This window comes from Heptranchias perlo, chromosome 19 (genome assembly GCF_035084215.1).
Source record: "Heptranchias perlo isolate sHepPer1 chromosome 19, sHepPer1.hap1, whole genome shotgun sequence".
NCBI lineage: Eukaryota > Metazoa > Chordata > Chondrichthyes > Hexanchiformes > Hexanchidae > Heptranchias > Heptranchias perlo.
This window is the reverse complement of record NC_090343.1, coordinates 37,472,256-37,492,656: the sequence shown is the minus strand read 5'-3', so window position 1 is coordinate 37,492,656 and position 20,401 is coordinate 37,472,256. Positions and strand designations below refer to the sequence as shown.

At 43.7% G+C, this 20,401-nt stretch overlaps 1 protein-coding gene across 1 annotated transcript in view; it reads right to left on the bottom strand.

Moving 5' to 3' along the window:
• The window catches only part of LOC137335308 (protein-glutamine gamma-glutamyltransferase 2-like), a 40,199-nt gene that overhangs the window by 14,398 nt on the left and 5,400 nt on the right, over nucleotides 1-20,401 (bottom strand). The window contains exons 2-9 of the mRNA XM_068000619.1: nucleotides 16,162-16,356; nucleotides 13,918-14,157; nucleotides 13,566-13,684; nucleotides 11,242-11,370; nucleotides 6,967-7,144; nucleotides 4,031-4,166; nucleotides 2,634-2,737; nucleotides 1,252-1,494 (exon numbers count right to left, since the gene is read on the bottom strand). Coding sequence (XP_067856720.1) covers nucleotides 1,252-1,494; nucleotides 2,634-2,737; nucleotides 4,031-4,166; nucleotides 6,967-7,144; nucleotides 11,242-11,370; nucleotides 13,566-13,684; nucleotides 13,918-14,157; nucleotides 16,162-16,356 — 1,344 coding nt within the window. The remainder of the gene's footprint in view (nucleotides 1-1,251; nucleotides 1,495-2,633; nucleotides 2,738-4,030; nucleotides 4,167-6,966; nucleotides 7,145-11,241; nucleotides 11,371-13,565; nucleotides 13,685-13,917; nucleotides 14,158-16,161; nucleotides 16,357-20,401) is intronic.

Below are 20,401 nucleotides of genomic sequence, written 5' to 3'. Positions count from 1 at the left end.
GTAGGAATAAACAGGTCATTTTCGGGTTGGCAGGTTGTAACTAGTGGGGTGCCACAAGGATCAGTGCTTGGGCCTCAGCCGTTTACAATCTATATTAATCACTTAGGTGAGGGGACCGAGTGTAATGAATCCAAGTTTGCTGATGATACAAAGCTAGATGGGAAAGTTAGCTGTGAGGAGGATGCAAAGAGGCTGCAAAGGGATATAGACAGGTTAAGTGAGTGGGCGAGAAGGTAGCAGATGGAGTATAATGTGGGGAAATGTGAACTTATCCACTTTGTTGAGAAGAATAGAAAAGCAGAATATTTTTTAAAAGGTGAGAGACTAAAATGTTGGTAGTTAGAGGAATTCGGGTGTTCTTGTACATGAATCACAGAAAGTTGACATGCAGGTACAGCAAGCAATTAGGAAGGCAAATGATATGTTGGCCTTTATTGCAAGGGGGTTTTGCTACAATTGTACAGGGCTCTGGTGAGACCACACGTGGAGTACTGTGTACAGTTTTGGTCTCCTCACCTAAGGAAGGATATACTTACGTTAGAGGGGGTGCAACAAAGGTTCACTAGATTGATTCCTAGGATGAGAGGGTTATCCTGTGAGGCGAGATTGAGTTGAATGGGCCTATATTCTCTGGAGTTTAGAAGAATGAGAAGTGATCTCATTGAAACGTATAAAATTCTTAGAGGGCTTGCTGAGGGTAGATGCTGAGAGGCTGTTTCCCCTGGCTGGAGAGTCAAGAACTAGGGGACATAGTCTCAAGATAAGTTGTCGACCATTTAGGACTGAGATGAGGAAAACTTTCTTCATTCAGAAGGTTGTGAATCTTTGGAATTCTCTACTCCAGACAGCTGTGGATGCTGAGTCAGTGAGTATATTCAAAACTGAGATCGATGGAGAGTTGGACTCTAAGGGAATCATGGGATATGGGGATAGGGCGGGAAAGTGGAGTTGAGGTCGAAGATCAGCCACGATCTTATTGAATGGCGGAGCAGGCTCGAGGGGTCGCATGGCCTACTCCTGCTCCTATTTCTTATGTTCATTTTCCTAACACTAAGAAATATGTTGGATTCTAGATTACTTTGAATTGTAATTGTCCTGATCTTAGCTGGAAGAAACAAAACATTACGAATTGCTCGCAGCAAAATATATTTGAACTCCTGTTTAATTTACAATGAACAGTATTTTCATATATGATTAGAGATTAATCAAATTTGCCTTTCCTTACTTTGTGCCAATTAATTTTTTTCTTACCATCAGGGTATTTGTAATTGCTTGTGATGTCCTCACGTTCATTGGAACCACAGCGCTTGGTGCTGATATAGTGGCCGACACGTGACTCATAAATGTTCATCTTCATCTTCTCTCCGTCTTTAAAAACCAGCCAATCCACACAATGCGCGTTTACCTCAGCAAAAACAAATGGAATGTCATAGTTCATATCCACCTCCCCTTCTTTGATTGCTTGGACCGGGGCCGGTCCACAGCAGAAGATTCCTAAAAAGCAGGGAAATGATTGAGAATTTGAATAAAGTTTAGTAATTTAAAATTAACAGGTACCTGAAAGGCACATTCCTTTGTATATATACTGTATTTAAACAGGGTATCCGTCATAATTCCTGTTGGCACAGGGAGCTGAAAATCCGCTGAAGCTAGAGCCGTCCCCTCAAAGGGCAATGAAGAGAGCCTGGAGTAGAATTTCTGTGGGGGCTCCCCAATCTCCCACCATAACTTCAGCAGAAACCCCGGAGAAACAGTGTAGATGACTGTTTATGTATTTTTTCCTTGGATCCCGCTGTTCTTCTGCTGAGGTTACAGCAAGACATCGGAAGAACGCCTGCAGAAATCCCAGGTGATTGCAATCCAGGTTCAAAACAAGAAAATGCAATTTTGTTGATAGACACTACAGCAACATATGAAGAATATTAAAAAATGGCTGGATAGAAGGTAGTAATTGAATTTCTGGATGCCAGTGTTGTAAACTCAGTTCTCATGATTTATGGTTTAATATGAACTCCTTGATTCAATTACTCTCTGGTATCTGGCTGCTGCTATCTATTATCCTATTTAAAATCCATGCAATGCATTTCACCAGAATGATACCGGGACTAAAAGGGTTAAATTATGAGGAAAGGTTGCAGAGATTAGGCTTGTATTTCCTTGAGTATAGAAGATTAAGGGGTGATCTAATTGAGGTGTTTAAGATGATTAAAGGGTTTGACAGGATAGATAGAGAGAAACTATTTCTTCTGGTGGGGGAGTCCAGAAAAGGGGGCATTACCTTAAAATTAGAGCTAGGCTGTTCAGGTGTGATGTTCTGAAAGCACTTCTTCACATAAAGGATAGTGGAAATCTAGAACTCTCTTTCCCCAAAAAGCTGTTGAGGCTAGGTCAATTGAAAATTTCAAAACTGAGATTGATAGATTTTTTTGGGCAAGGGAATTAAAGGTATGGAACCAAGATGGGTAGATGAAGTTAAGCTACAGATCAGCCATGATCTAATTGAATGGTGGAACAAGCACCTGGGGCTTAATGGCCTGCTCCTGTTTCTATGTTCCTGTGTTCCTATGTTCCTAATGTGTCACAGCTTCATTCATAACGCACACAATATTCCCTAATTCTATTTCAGTCTTTACCATCACTTTCCTCCTGTGGTGTTGCATCCACTGCCTGCCATCCATCATAGCCTGAATTCAAGTCATTTCGTGCCATCCAACACTCGACCCAAACGTGGAAATTCCTAAAGTACAGTAAAAAGAGAAAAGTCTCAGATTACTGAAATTCTAACCGAAATAAAACTATTAAACAGCTGGAAAAGGGCGTTACATCCAAGATTTTCAAACTTTTCTGTGTGACGGAAACAGTACAAATACTGGCATCCTCCTAGCAACCCCATGCAAATATTGACACACTCTGAGAAATCCCATGCAAATAATAACACACTTAGAGACTTCCTGCAAATATTGACAGACTCTAGAACGCCCCCATCTAAGATATAATGTTAGTTATCCAAAGGGATATCATTGCAGAAAATATTTATTATTATTATACAGCAACAGAGAGATCACGCTAGTAAGTCAACAAATACAGAAATCTGATGACCTCATAGACCAGCTGAGATCTCCTCGAGTCCAGGACCTGAGTTTGAGAATCTATATGATATATTGGGGTACTTCATTAGAACTACATATTGGTTATTAAGATTGCTCACCATCTGACATAACTTCAACCTCAACTTCCCAATTTTAACATTTCTGAACATTGTTCAAAATCAAGAACCAAGTAAAATTCACCTACAAATGCTGTTGCTGGATTTTGGTGATCAGTACCAATGAACATGTTTTATTGCAATCAACTTTCTGATTAAATGATTGATCACTTAATATTCCAAGCAACTATTCTAGGTGTGGCCAATCTACCGGTGTCTATAATGCATTCAAGGTTTTGCATATGATGCACACTTCCTGTCCACATTAACCTTACTTTCTGTGTCAAAATTTTGAGCTAATCTTTTTGTATTAATACACATAATTGGAAAACCTTAAGTCAACATTTTATGGTAGGTATATCTTATGTCAACATTCAGCTGTAATTGCAGACCTCCTGACACTAGGTGGCACTATTGAAACCCATCTCGTTTGCCTCAGCTCTGTGCCAACACAACTGTAAGCAACTTACTCCAATTGTATATTAACCTACTTGAAATATCAGGTGCCAGACACTTTTCTGATGTACTGAACTACTCCCCTGTCCCAATTCCCGTCAGAGCTCTCAAAACTGCTGCCCAAGTATTTCCCAGCCCTGCTCCACCTGTGGCTTGGCCCTGCTTCTGCCTAATGTTTCTTCCAATTCAGGCTCCTTTTTCCCGTCTCTTAGGCTTTCCTTCTAGATCCATACTTAAACACTGGCTGCCAGGCATTTTTTTTTAATATGGTAAAATATCCATTCACCCCTCAGAGGCATTATGTTAGTAAAAGTGCATTTGATAATAAGGCATTGTACTGTTTGAATATTCACTTCAGTTTTAACTTACCAAATACTATCATATGCTTCTCCCGTGCTGTCCCCTTCTACATTATAGTACTCATCAATGGTTAAGTTTGCATCAGTATCATGAGCAGAGTCAAAGTTTGTAACCACACGGGTAGGAATTCCTAAACACCTCAAAACTAAAGAGAGAAAGAAAGTCATTAATTTACATCTAATGCATGTGTTTCCAACTATGGAAGAACAATTATTGTAATGCTGTCAAAAAGCAAATTCTCAACCAATCTGGTCACTTTACATTTGGATGCAGATTACATAGGCTTGTTGAAGATTTAAGCTTATATATTGCTGTCAGCGTAAAGCGATACTGGCTAGCAATTTAGAATTCGCGCCAGATAAGTGCCAGGCAATGACCATCTCCAACAAGAGAGAGTCTAACCACCTCCCCTTGACATTCAACGGCATTACCATCACTGAATCCCCCACCATCAACATCCTGGGGGTCACCATTGACCAGAAACTTAACTGGACCAGCCATATAAATACTGTGGCTACTAGAGCAGGTCAGAGGCTGGGTATTCTGCGGTGAGTGACTCACCTCCTGACTCCCCAAAGCCTTTCCACCATCTACAAGGCACAAGTCAGGAGTGTGATGGAATACTCTCCACTTGCTTGGATGAATGCAGCTCCAACAACACTCAAGAAGCTCGACACCATCCAGGACAAAGCAGCCCGCTTGATTGGCACCCCATCCACCACCCTGAACATTCACTCCCTTCACCACCAGCGAACAGTGGCTGCAGTGTGTACCATCCACAGGATGCACTGCAGCAAGTCGCCAAGGCTTCTTCGACAGCACCTCCCAAACCCGCGACCTCTACCACCTAGAAGGACAAGAGCAGCAGGCACATAGGAACAACACCACCTGCACGTTCCCCTCCAAAGCACACACCATCCTGACTTGGAAATATATCGCCGTTCCTTCATCGTCGCTGGGTCAAAATCCAAGAACTTCCTCCCTAACAGCACTGTGGGAGAACCGTCACCACACGGACTGCAGCGGTTCAAGAAGGCGGCTCACCACCACCTTCTCAAGGGCAATTAGGGATGGGCAATAAATGCTGGCCTCGCCAGCGACGTCCACATCCCAAGAACAAATAAAAAAAAGTATGGAGCTCACATACTGCATCTTTCCTGATCCTAACAAAATGCCATAATGAAAACTTTTACTTTAAGCACTAATGTGATTAGCAATTAATGTGGCAGATTGGGCAGCAATCCTTATTGCAACAGGAGTGCATCACTGGTTTGATGCATTCATCTCTCTCAGATGGAACAGGTGTTACTGGAGATGTTGCAGTGGGAAAGATCTTCAATTAAAAGTTGGTTGCTGCAAACCTTCAGTCCACAATCTAGGTTTTGTTGCACTTTAAAGACTGCATTCAGCGCTCCACTAGTACTGGACTTGGCAGAGGAGGACCAGCGAGAACAGGAAAGGGCTGCCCATGATGTCAGGTGGCACGAATGATGTAACATGAAGTCCCATCACTCTGCTAAACAGCTGTCCTATCAGGCATGGCTATCTGGTAATGACAATAGAGATGTCCTAAGGAACCATTTAAAAAGTTGCATTTTTGTCTGGAACAGCAGGGATCAGGTTTGTGTGGCAAAATTGCCACAAAATGGAAACTCTTGTCCGTGCAGTGCCTGATTTGATGATGCTTTTACATTTGGGGAATACTGTGATCACATTGAGAGCTGCAGCTGAGGAGACATGCACTGGCCTTGACAGCTACATCAGTATTTCCCCCATGCTCTGGTTTTGATTCCAGGTTGGCCTCCTTCATTAGGGCCTCTTTGTAAACAATGTTGTGCAGAAGTAGCAGACAACATTGATCTCTGATGCCCTGGTGGAGGTTGTGTTCCTCAGTCATTGCCAGCTAGCTGTGCCTGGTTCTGTCGATACAATGAGTTGTATACTGGTTTGTGCAGTCATCTATTTGACGCTCTGGCAGACCTGCTTTGTTCATCTATTAAATCAAATGACAGGCGAGCACTGAAAGCAATCCCCACTGTTGAGAAGTGTCTGTCAGTAAAAACGAATTAACCCTGCTGCTGTAAGATTTTAGTTCCTGACAAGAGAACCTGGCTGGTCTCTAACACCCATTTCAAATGGATGAGCATGGTGCATGAAGACAGTCATATTGCAGGCTTGACTATTAAGTAGCTCCGTGTCGGTAATTGGCTGCACACACAATTTGGACGAGGAAGCACACCACCTGCTGACAAGCACTGTAGTAATTTTGAGAGCTGTGCTCAGCAGGCAAGAAGTACACAAGGTCAGTAACTTGCAATATTCCCATCCTGACTGCACAATTGCCATTGGTGTAAGCTATTATGCTGGCAGTCATTTCCAGGCTTTAGTTCTTTACAGTCCATGTAATGATCTTATAATATATACATCTTAGAAAATAAGAATTAAGCAATGAAGCAATTCATTCTTCAATGAAAGTCATATGTGTGAAACGCTGACTTTTCCACCATTAGAAAAATACATTTGGAACTTCAGTGGGGTTCTGTCGATCTTCCGCTGTGAGCTTGACAGAAGACTAACAGAAACCCTGTACAAATTGTGCAAACAACCGTTTTCAGCCATTTTCACCATTTCTCCGGGACTTCTGCCGATCTTATATTGGAGAATCCATGTGGAAATTTCAGGTCCCTAACCATATACACCTGGAATTTGCATGGGGGTTCCCCTAAACTGCCATAACTTCAGCGGGAGATCGGCAAAACTCCAAGAAAATTCTACCCCGTGAAATTCATTTCAGCATTCATTAAAATATGTTCTATAAACTTTTGTTTTTGTACAAATATATTTCAGTTACTAATGGAAATGTTTAAATACATATCTGCATTTACAATTCTGTTTCAACTGTAAGTCCTTTTATTTGTGAGCTCTAACACCAATTGCCTCCCTACCTGTACAAGCCACGGCTGCAAACACCCAGCACTGCCCATAACGAACTGCTTCACAGCCACTGTTATTCCACTTGCGAAGGATTGCAACACTTCCATTCCATTTTCCTGGATATACTCCATCAGTATACGGCGAACCCCATCGACCAAAAAGTATTCCATTATCATCATTGCAATTCACCTGAAAGGATAACACTTTAAATTTGAACTGACATTGTTGTGAAGGCATGACAGCAATGAACAAGACAAACACATCGATGGGATCAATGAGTCAAACTAATTGGACAATTTACAGCCATTTACAAAGGTGACCCATGGAACTCTCTCCCTTTCTTGCTGGTATTAGCACTCGCTTAGTCTAGCCTTTTGCAATAAATTACAAGATCACCATTGGTCCCACATCACATTGCAATTTGTGGGACCTTGCTGTGCACATATTGGCTGCCACGTTTCCATATATTACAACAGTGATTACACTTCAAAAATACTTCATTGGCTGTGAAGTGCTTTGGGATGTCCTGAGGCTATGAAAGACGACTTCATAAATGCAAGTTCTTTCTTTTCATCTTAGTTTTCACGTCTTGCTTTAATTTACAATCTCCTAAAATCCAAATATTGCAACAGATAGTTACAAAATTTGCTCCATCTTCGTTCCTTTTCTTTTCAACCTTGATGATGACCCGAACTGCTGGCCTTAGCCTTCATCTTGGTTTCTCAATAATACCTAGATTTATCTCTAGGGCATCCTAACAGGTAGTACTTACCTGAGGTGTACTGTGTCTGTCAGAGGAGAGGTGTGCTTGCATTTCCTATCCTGGGCCATTTAAATGGCCTGGGTGCACTTCCAGTGTGGGCCGACTGCCAGGCTGGGCCTAGCAGGGGAAAGGAAGGCAGGACACAGGGGCGCAGCTGCAGGCCTGAGTGGCCTGCAGCTGTAACCCTGGTAATGGCATCAGGGCCTTCTGGCTGCAAGCCCTGGTACCAGGTTTCTTCAGATGCCACTCTTTTGGAGCACCGAATTGTTGTACAAGGAGCAAAGTGAGGCAGGAGGTCAGGAATGCCCCTCCCACCTCATTTCCATTATAATATTGGATCTGCACTTACTGCAGTAGTTTTATTTTAGGAAGCCCCAGGAAATCCTGGGGGGGGGGGGGGGGCAGAGACCCTTTGTCTCCTTTGCTGTGCCTAGGGAAGTGAGGGATCCCCAGGCACAGCAGTGAGGAAAATCTCTTATTTGAGCGCAGTGCTGTCATCCACATGTCTGAAACAAGCACATGAGAATTGAAACTACTGTGAAAGATCACCAGAAAAGACCCTGGGCCCGATTTTACCAGGGGTGCGGGTTCTCGGCGGGTGGTACATCGGGCGCATTGAAAACGCGCCCGGTGAAATTAGTGGGTTTCCCGCGCAATCGTAGCAGGCAACGCACTAATTGGATTCACTTACCTGCTCCTCCGGGTTCCACACTGCTGATCTGCGCGTCGGGCGGGCTGCGCATGCGCGGTACGATCTGTCAGCTGGAGGCACTCTATTTAAAGGGGCAGTCGTCCACTGACAGATGCTGCAACCAATAGCAAAGATGACTGCATGGAGCAGCCCAGGGGGAAGGCTGCTCCCAGTCTAAGGATGCCTCACCCCAGGTATCAATACATGGGGTGAGGAGGAGGGGGAGGACACAGATCTTCCACCCGGCGGGCGGGAGGAAGCGGCCTGCCTCCGCCACCAGGAAGGCCTGGCTCGAGGTGGCAGAGGAGGTCACCAGCGCCACCAACGTATCGCCCACCTGCATACAGTGCAGGAGGCGCTCCAATGACCTTAGTAGGTCATCCAAAGTGAGTACACGTGGTCGTTCCCCTACACTCTGTCTGCCACATCACTGCCCCCACCCCACATCTCCTTCAGCACTGCCAACACTACTCTGTCACATCACCCCTCATACCCACTCAAACCCCATCCTCATCTTACCTGCACCTACTCACCTCGCGAGTACTCACCCCGCCACTACCACGCAACCCAATCCTCATACAATCTCATGGCTCTGTCCCATACTCACCCTCTCGTGCATCTCTCTCACGGCCAGCCTCACTCAACCTGCCACCACCTGTGCTGCAGCCACAGGGCATGCATCACATATGTGCAGTAGGCAGCGTAAGGCAAACGTGTCGTGAGCATGAAGGGGATGCACAAGGGTGTTTGAGGGTTTGTCATGGTTGTTACTTATATTGAATTTCAGAACAACTCACATCATACATTATAATGGCACCAGTACTGCCATGTCTTTGCGAATCCTGTCCGGTTTGTGCAATAATGCCCGCTCCTGGGTATCACTATGAGGACCCACCACTGATACCACCCAGTGTGTCACTGCAGAGTGGGTGTAGGTGTATTTGCAGGGCTCTTCTGCGCAGACCACTGAGAGACATCGGGGATGTCCCCGGTTGCAGCCGGGAAGGCTGTGGAGCAGAAGTTCGGGAGGGCAGTGGTGACTTTGACAGCGACAGGTAGGAAGATGGTGCACGGGCCAGCCAGGAGCAGCTCGGCATGAAAGAGGCTGCAGATGTCCACGGCTACATGTCGAGTGACTCTGAGCCTCCGTGTGCACTGCTGCTCAGAGAGGTCCAGGAGGCTGAGCCTCGGTCTGTGGAACGTGTGGCGAGGGTAGTGCCCTCTGCGACGCATCTCTCTCTGCGGTAGCCCTCCCTCCTGCTGTACAGGTGGATGTGTCAAAGCACTGTGTTGTGGAGCTCCACGTGTCAGAGGTGGACGGCGTGGCTGGTGAGGCTGGTGATGCTGTTCGCCCTCCGAGGAGGTCATGACTGCAGCTACGGCGGCCCCCATCCGGAAGATGTACATCTGAGGGGGTCCGCAAGGTAGGTACATGTCTCCGGACCCCGGGGTAAGTGTGCAGGTGGGTGACTTTGACCATCAGGAGGAGGGTGGTGGAGGCCAAACTTTGTCCCAAGTGACAGAGCGGCCTCCTGCAATGGGTGAGGGTCTCCCCCCCCCACCTGTCAAATGGACCTTTGCAGCTGCCACAGGCTGACAGCTGCAACATGTCCATTCGAGCTGGGAGTGTTTCCCCCAGTGTGTGAAACAGTCCCATGTTTATCCAAAATCACACACAGTCCCTTAATCAGGTCAGTTAATGACCTGAACAAGCAAAGTAAATACTCTCAAGTGGCATCCCGCTGGCTTTAATTGCCTGCGGGATTCCCACCAGCGGGGGCTGCGCGCGCACACCAGCGCGTCAGCGGGGAACCCGGAAGTGGGCGGGATCGAGGCGCGATCCGGTCCCGCACCTGGATTTCGCGATTTTCGGGGCCCCCCCGCCGAGAACGCACCCGATAGAGGGTGCTAAAATCGGGCCCCCTGAATCAGATTGAAGAGGAATAAACATGTTGGAATCAAAGGGGTGGGAGGGAGTTATGATGGGATAAAAAGACTGAAATCTGCAGGGGTGAGGGGGACTAGCTACTGATCAGGCCCAAAAGATGGAACAGAATTGGTGGTCTTGAATTGATCCTGATCATGCTTCGAATGAGAAAATATAAGGGAGTCAGTAGTATGGCTCACCACACCAGAATCCAACTACGGCCAAAAAGGATCACTCATTAGGACCTGCCTCAGAATTAGCTATCACCTTTCCTTTTAATAATACCCAGCCAAGAGACTGAGGGATTGAATAGAGGATGCTGAACAGGGGCTAAATGTACTCTGGGGAAGCATAAAAGAGTAATTTTGAGAACAGTGTAATATTTAGTCACTTAGTTTACAGCAGCTAATCATTCCCTAAAAATGTTATTTTGTTATTCATTAACTCTCCTCTCATTATCAGTAACATTTTTTGACCCTTTTCTCCCCTCCTCCTTTCCTGAGAACATTGCTTCATGCTGGTTCCATTGATGCAAAGACTCCCTCCAGTCCCATGCCCAAGCTGGCCATTCTTCATGTAATACCTAAACAGTGAGTTGGCAAATTAATGTGGGCATTATATCAAACCCAATTCTGTCCTCAACAGACATCTACATGAATGCACTTTCCAGCAGGTATCACTAGATAATGTGAGGAGCAGGAACCCTGACTGAATTCTCTTTACCTTATCCCAGAGGCTGAGGCCAATTGTAGTACCCAGTGGCCATCTGTCAGAGATCAGCTAAGTCATCACAGACTGGGAATCAAATCTAGGACCTTCAAGTCTACACGGCTCACGACACAGTGACTTTACCAACAAAACCATTGGGGGAGCTGTACCTTTCCCCTTAACACGCAAGTGCTTACCATGGTAGACACAAGTCTAGCGATATGAACAGGAAAACCTCTTCTTCGAAGTTCCTTATTTGGGTTTTTCAGATATTTGGGTGCGTTGTCCAATACCTTTAGGCAGATATCCAAAATATCTTCTTCAAACTTGAAAAAGGAACATTTGTATCAATTGGTAAATAGTATTAGACAAGATTCATCAATTTAAGTCCTGGAGATACTCTCATGCTACGATATTTCATGTGATTTTATTCTACTCTTCTTCATTAATCAGCAATGCAATACATAAGCTGTCCTCTATGCTCTTATTCTTCCCTGCATCCTTTAACACAATATGCTGACTCCATTCTTTCTCAGGATCTTAGAACTATCAAACTGCTCACTTCCCTTAAACCTCTCTTCCAAATTCAATTTACAGGCTTTTAAATCCAACCTTGGAGTCACCTAATCATCACTTCCCAATTTACCTCATGTTCTCTCCTTCTCATTTCAACATTAGTAGCGTCCTGCACTTTGCCTTTGTTTCTTCAGAAAAGCGATACAACGCTCAGCCTACTGCAGTGGCTTCATTTAACTGTTCCAATGTTGCAGATCAGGATTCTGTACCCATGGCTATAAAATTCAGGTTACTAAAGCTCAAGATGAAATGCTAATTTGCAGACTTATAGGCCAACAGGAAAAAGCCAAATCTTCCACTACAACACTTTGGAATGAGGATATTTTCCCATTTTCATAGCAGGAATTAGAAACATACAATCTCCAACAGTGAGTTAATGGGGCGAATTTTCCTCCTCAGCACCCAGGCATAACAGCTTGTTCAAGCAGTAGTGTTTGTTGCAAATGCAGGGACAAGCTACTCATGATTTTACATCCATTAATGGGAGGAAAATCCTGAACAGTTTCCCCCTTGAATGTGCACTCTTATCCTGAAGAAGAACATCAGCCCCAAGCTATTAAAATTAGTCTCCTGGATTATTTAGAACACATGTCCCTTAGCATCTGGCTGCCTGAGAGGAAGATCAGTGGACAATGGTGGTAGCTTAAAGGCTGAATGCTTTCATTGGTTAGAAGAGGGGGTTGGATTTTATATATTAACATTTATTGGAACACATGACATACAATCCAGAAATAGCTGTGCTGCTAATGGTACTGGCAGTGTTCTGGTGCTGAAGCTTGCGTTTTTGATGCAGTTACTTTACTGGTAGTGCTAGGAAGATGATGACTGTCAGCAATCAACATAGGTACAAGGGAATAAGAACAGTTGATGTTTGACCTAAAAAGTAACACTAGAAGCAACCTCAAGCTGGAACTCCATCACCTAAACGCATTTGTTATAAAATTCATGGTTCAATAGTTGATAATCTCTCGAGTACAGCTTCACCAGTCACTTCTGTAGACAAACCTCAAAGTCCCTACATTCAGGGATGGCCCTTTGCTGTCCAAAAATCTACTTAAATAATTGTGTGATTCAGAAATCGTAAGATAGATCCCTCGTGTGTACTGGTAACTATGATCTCACAAGTATCACCATGTGCGATCTCCAGGCTGACTAAAAAGCACTGTTGTGAGACGATGCCGATTGTAAACCAATAAACTGGTTTATTTTACATGAAATATATGAATGAACAGTTTTCCAGTGAGATACATCTATTTCTTTCTGCTCTCATGCTATAAAATGACAAACCACACATCCCTGTCATTAACTGTACTTGAAGTAATCAACAGTAACTTTTGTTTACAACAATGTATGAATTCAGTCTGCCAGACTCGAGCCTGTGTGTGTTTCTGACTGACCCACACTCACTACCTAGAAAGCAAGGAAGAGGAAGAGAGAGAGAGAAACACACACAATCACAAAGGCTGTCGTCTGACCTCTCCTTCAACGCTGTTTTATACAATTTAGTCTACCAAACGGACAATTAAAATGTTACCACCTTGAATGAAAAACAAACCCCTTACAGCATCTGTATTGTCTGTTCAGCTAAGCTCCCTGGTTGACGTATCGAATGAAAATCAATTCTAACACAAGTGTGAATTGCTATGGAATGTGCTCAGTGACTTCTCATTATCTCAAAGCTGTACATAACATGAAAAATTGCACAGTCTGATAGTTGCTCTGTCTGGTATTCCCTTCAGAAAGCATCCTAATCAACATTTTAAAAAGTTTGTGTATCTCTGGGAATTAACACTTTGTAAACTGAATTTGACCTTATATCAATAACTTAATTTGAATTAAAGCAAAATTCCTTCCAAGGCATATAAATAAAAGTCCTAAGATGTTACAGGATTTAACTTTAGCTGATAAAGAGAATGCACCAGAACGTTTCCTAATTTACATATACCTGTCCGAAGTTCCAGGAAATATCATTAATGCTATAACTGCTACCAACGTAAATCATTCCAGTTTCATTCATCACATACTCATCTCGCTGAGGATCACTGTTCAGAAAGACTTCATCCTCTGAAAAGATAAAGTAGACGGGACAATAATCAGATCATTTGTGATATATAAACAATAGAACAACTTAAAACGGGGGGCTGATAATCCACTTACTCTAGGACTACAATATATCGGGTGCTGGTTGCACCCGCCAAAATGAGCTGGACTCACACAAAATTATGAGGCAACCACCACAGCACTACATGTGCTAACTCACTAATTGCAGAAATACTGTGACTTAAAAGGAGCTGTACCTGAGCACCATGGGTTGAAGAGTACGACAAAGTTTCCAAGATAGTACTTCACATCCTGGTCATAAGAATGCTGCAGAGTTAATCTGTGGTAACCAATCTTGGCTTTTGGCGATGGGGATATGGTTAGGCACAATTCACTGCTGGTGGAAGAGGAAATGATTCCACTCCATCTTTTTACATTTATTGACTTTGTTATAAGAACCTCTTCTTTGGTTCCATTTGATTTCTTAGGTTGTGGACCTAAAGCAAGACAAGCACAGTTAAATTAATAACACACCAGATCCAAATCATTTTTTTAAAAAAACAAGGCAACTTTGTACCAGGTTTTTATATTTCATAATCATGTAATTTTGTTTCAATATATGGTAAGCTAAAGTCACTTCAAAGGAGTGGCTGAGATCCTTATACTGTGGTTATTTATTCAAAACACAGTGCAAGGAAATAGTCCCCTTATGTCTCATTAGCACTTATCTTAAGATACACCTACACTACAACTGTAGCATCAGTGTAAAGAGGTTCCCATAATGTACCAACCCTTGTAAGGTTCTGACATTACTCTAAAACAGTGTTGTCCAATAGAAATCATTGACTAGTTACTGGCATGGCTGTAGTGAGGCTGTTTTAGACATATGCACTAATTTTAGTCGGAAACACCTTAAATACATATACCATACACGTAAATGTACTTCACGTGTGTATATTTACTGAAAAAGCATCTATCACTATTCAGTAACCAAGGAAGTAAAGCACTCACAAAGATCAAAAAGCAGTCACACTCTGCTTTTTGTATTGCCATTTTACCAACAAATGCACCAAAAGGTTAAAGTACACGTGCATACACCAAGTGAGTTTGAGTACTGGGATCACATGCCCAACGACGGTGTCTAATATTCATTTTATTTACCAATTAGAAATTAAATTTGCCACATTTGGGTTCCTAATTTGCCTTTGTGGCTAGTGGCTAATGTATTAGCCAACACTGCTCTAAAGTGAGATAGATTGAATGTCCCTCGAGCAGGTAGTCTCACACCACCTCCATTCAACGCTGCTTGGTGTATAAATCCAAAACAATATCAAACCCTTGGTCTTCTCAGATACTTCCTATATCCGCCGTCAGTTAATTGTAAATATTGAGACACTGCAGATATGGGCCCCCACATTATGCAAGCATTTAAATTTTAACTGCAAGAAGAGGAGCTCTGTACATGCATGTAAGCACACATAACCAGAACTCTTTCTTGGGCAAAAGAACTCAGGTTTCAGCCAGGCAGGTTCTGCCTCTCTGAATCCCAGATTGCAGCTACCAGCCTCAGCATATTAACTGCAGTGTAAATGCACCCTTAGTGTGGAAAATAAAAAGACTTTGCCTCGCAGCAGTTAAATGTACCATTAATAAACCGAACAAAGGGTAGCATGGACATGAGTACCCATAAAAAAGTCTTAAAAGAGAAGAACGAGGTGGAGAGGCGGAGCAATGGAAGGGTTTAGGGAAGGAATTCTAGAGCATGAGGCCTAGGCAACTGAAACATAGCCATCAACGGTGGGGCAAAGAGAGGGGAGGATGGACAAGAGGCCAGAATCAGAGGAATGGAGAGTTTGGGGAAGGGGAGATGTAGGGCTGGAGGAGGTCACAGAAACAGGGAGGGGTGAGGCCATGGAGGGGGTTAAACAGAGGGATGAGAATTTTAAATTGGAGGCATTAGGGAAGTGAGTGCCAATGTAAATCAGCAAGAACAAGGGTGATGGTCAAGCAGAATCTGGTGCAGGATAGGATACAGAATCTGGTGCAGGATAGGATACAGAATCTGGTGCAGGATAGGATACAGTAGCAGGGTTTTGGATGAACTGAAGTTTACAGAGGGTGGTGGATGAGTCGGCCAGGGGAACATTAGAGTAATCAAGACTGGAGGTGATAAAACCATTAATAAGAGTTTCAGCAGCAGTTGGACTGAGGAGGGGAGGAGGCTGAATTAGGCGGTCTTAGTGATGAAGAGCATATGGGATCACAAAGTCAGCTCGGGGTCGAACAGGATGCCTTGATTATGAGCTGTCTGGATCAGCCAGTAGCCAGGGAGAGGAATGGAGTCAGTGAGGAGGATACAGTTTTTTTGTGGAGGATGTGATAACAGCAATTTTGACAGGGTAAGAGTAAGAAGTGCAAAAAATTATTATTGCAAATATCCTTTTATTTTTTTATTTCACGATTAAACATTACAGTCATTTTTAAATTCCATGATTCATTACCTGTCTCGAAGATCAGTTTAAACTTGGCCTTTTCTGGATTGAATCCATCAGTGAAGGTCACTTTAATGTGGAAGGTCTGTCCCCGTCTGACAATCAGTCGCTTGGTGCTGATCTCACTAGTTCTGTGCTCCTTGTTATTCTTCTCATACTGAAGGTCAACTTGGCATTTTTCGGTAAATCGAGCAGAATCCCCAGCTTAAAAAAAAGGACATCTATAAAGCTTTAAACGTTTGCATCATTAGGGCCAGCAACAGATGGACAAGTTCCAATGCTGTTGCTGTTGCTGTTGCTGAGCTCTCTCTGGTGGTGGCCTCTGTGGCTCCAGATCAGCCTTTGGAGCCACAACCAACAGGACTGTGGAGGAAAATGAAGTGACCAAAAAAAACAAGGGGGGATAAATTGGATAAGGGTCCATTTCGGGCGGGGGTAGAACGATGCGCTAGTACACCGCACCCGATGGACCCTACGTGGGCAGGACGCAAGTTTGGACCCACCCAAGGACTTACCTGCGATCAGCCTTCCTTTCCAGGACTTGCACGTGGAATCAATGCAATTTGCACTTTCTACCACCAGAGGGAGCTCAATCTCTTAAAGGGAGGATGTTTCTTAGAAATCTCTTAAAGGTAGCTGATACCTGTTATTTGATGAAAATAACAGTCTACTATCTGCACGGAGTCTGAACAGAGATCAGACATCGCACACATAAAACACAGATGCAGGTCCCATCCTTATGTTTGCACACTGATGAGTTATGTTAAAACATTGAATAAAGGTTGTGCACTACAACCTCCAATCTGCACGCCAGACTTCGCCAATCTGCCGATCTGAGTTGGTATCAGGTCTGCAAAAGTGCATGCGCCAAGGTTCTCTGCTGATGCACTAGAGACCTTGGGTGCAAGAGGTGGACAGAAGGAGGGACATCCTACATCCGTGGGGGTGGGGGCAAGAGGCCCTCCAGACATATACCCAAAAGGCAGTGGGAGGCAGCGGGGGACGAAGTCAATGCCAGGCACACAGCATCACGAACATGGATACAGTGCAGGAAGAAGTTCAATGCTTTGACATAAGTGGTCAAGGTGAGTGAGGTCAACTGTCAAGTGGCGTCTCCTACCAACTGCACTATGCACTACAACCCCCCCCCCCCCCATTCCCCCCCCATCCCAATAAACTCTTTCCATCAGTACTCAACTCTTCCAATCAGATGCTTCCTCTCACCCTTACACATTACCACTGTTTCGAGCTGCCCACCCACAACTCACAGGCCACACACGCTGGCAGCTATTCAAACATGACAGGCACATCACCCAGACACACGTCCCGCTTTCTTGCAGGAGAAGGTGGTGCATATCAAGAGGCAGCAAGTGGCAGTGGCATTTAGCCCCTCGAGCCTATTCCGCCATTCAATGAGATCATGGTGGACCTGTGACCTAACTCCATATACACGTCTTAGCCCCATATCCCTTAATACGCATGGTTCACAGAAATCTATCAATCTCAGATTTAACATTCACAAGTGAGCTAGCATCAACTGCTGTCTGTAGAAGAGCGTTCCAAACGTCTCCCATTCTTTGCGTGTAGAAGCATTTCCTAAATTCACTCCTGCAAGTCCTGGCTCTAAATATTAGGCTATGTCCCCGCATCCCAGTATTCAAATCTAGGAGACCTCCAAAAACAGTTACAAATGTTTTGGCAGCCAGAAGCAAAAATCCAGCCGCTAACCTGTAAATCCTGCATGATCCCTTTAAATAGCACTGGTGGGGGGGTCCTCCAGGCACTTTAAGACACGTTCAGATGGTCGGGGTTAAGACTGTGCGTTGAGTTGAGCGTTAAGTCCCAAAATGGTGTCTATCACTTCAAATCAGCGTTGAACAATGATTGAAGCCATTTTCTCCCTACTTTACATGATTCCAGCGTTCCTTATCTGCACCTGCGCTAACTCCTATATCAAGATGGTGTCTGGCGCACGTCATGCTGGAAACATGCATGCACATCCAAGACGCCATCTTGGATGTAGAAGAGGCCGTGTAGCGCCGAAACAACGGGCGCTACACGGCCCAATTTAGCGCCCAAGATCTTTTAATTCTTAATTTCACTTCATACAAATGAGGAGAGAATTATCCCATGTGATTCACTTTTAATTACAATAACTAACTTTGGAAGGATGGAGACCCAATAGTAATCTATTTTTTAAAAATACACTTACGTTTCATTAAATGTCTCCTACAGAGTCAGCTATTGTCTTTGGGCATAGGTTTTAAAGCTGGAGCCTGTGGTCCCTTGGGAAGAGCCCTGGGGGATTCCAAGCTCTCTCCGTATTCATCACACTAATTGAAGTTTTTTGTGTTTGGTTGACTTACTAACAGCATGGTTTGAAAAACATTGCCTTAAAGGGAAATGACAACTTAAATTTAAACAAGTGCTTTTAAAAATTACGCTGTGGAGAATGTACACAAAAGTTCTAAACAAAGCTTCAGACAAGTTATTTCCTTCACCCACAATTCAGTTTCATCTTAACATTTACTTCCTATCCTCTTTCATTTCTTTCTCCTAACATTCTCAAGTTTATGAAAATGATCTGTTTAGAATAAATTCCTTTTTACAGTTTCTTAAACTTTTTAAAAAAAACTTTCAGGTTATTCTAATTTTTATCAACTCCTCACCCAGTTTACCCCCTCCTTTCCTGAATGCCCTTTGAGGATGGGCGATGGCTGTTTTTCAGGTTCAGCCATGAACTGTGAGTGTCAGCAGGCTAGTAACCTGAGGGGAGCATCACAGTTGAGAATGATTATATCCCCACCTACACACATTCCACACCCCACCACTCCTAAAAAAAATACATATTCCCTGAATGGCAATCCACAACAGGAACCTGGCTGATTTCTTTCCCCTTTCCCAGCACAACAGCGCTGAAGTCAGTCATAATGCCCTCACCACTTCCCTGGCTGAGATGATCGAATTCAGCACAAGATCGAACATGAGAGCTTCCTGTTTTTCAGAAGTAATAGCACTTTAAGAATGACTCAATAGAAATTGACTCATCAACCCTATCATGCAACATAGGTAAAAAAAACAGTAACATCAGAATAGAACACATTGCTTGTCCATACTGATCAACAATCTGAACAGGAGTAATGACTTTGAAACAGTAGCTCCTATTGGCATTGGATATCTTTCGTCAAGATGAATAGTTTATATCATAGAGTACGTAAAATGTATATCAGCCTTGAATATTACCCTTTACTGTATCTGTGGAATGCTTTCGGAGCTCAGAAATTAATGCCACTCCACAGAGCGGGTATATTTAACCACAAAGAAGTGACATTGGCAGTGTGACTGGCACAGGGCCAAATGGGCAGACAATCTCTTCAAGCTAAAATGCACATTTGATATGTAAAATCAGCAGTGGCGCCAAGAGTGAAGTTGGAAGTTGTGAAAGAGCATTAATATTTAAATACCATGACGCTGGAGCAGTTGATGCTGTGCTCAACTCCTCCAGCACTGTGATATTTAAAGCTGCAGACATATTGCCACTCTCATGTTGATGTAAAGCCGATTCAGAGTGGCGCAGTGTTGCATCAAATGGTAGCAGAACTCCAAAATCTGACTGTAGAACACACTGAAGAAATTGGGGGGTGTAGTTAATACAAAGGAAGTATGCGTCAAAAGGCTAGAGGACATTAATAAACTTGCAGAATGGGCAAGTGAATTTTAATGTAGATAAGTATGAGGTGGTGCATTTTGGTAGGAGGAATAAGGAGGCCACATATTGCTTGGGTAATAAGAGTCTAAACAGGATAGAGGAGCAAAGAGATAGAAACGTAGAAACACAGAAACAAGGAGCTGGCGTAGGCCATTCGGCCCTTCGAGCCTGCTCCGCCATTCAATATGATCATGGCTGATCCTCTATCTCAATACCCTATTCCGCTCTCTCCCCATACCCCTTGATGCCTTTTGTGTCTAGAAATCTATCTAGCTCCTTCTTAAATATATTCAGTTTTAGGGGTATTCAGGATTTAGGGGTACAGATACACAAAACACTAAAAGTAGCAACGCAGGTTAATAAGGCCATAAGAAAGGCAAATCAAGCACTAGGGTTCATTTCTAGAGGGATAGAATTGAAAAGCAAAGAAGTTATGTTAAATTTGTATAGAACCTTGGTTAGACCACAATTGGAGTATTGTGCACAGTTCTGGTCTCCATAATATAGAAAGGATATAGAGACGTTGGAGAGGGTGCAAAA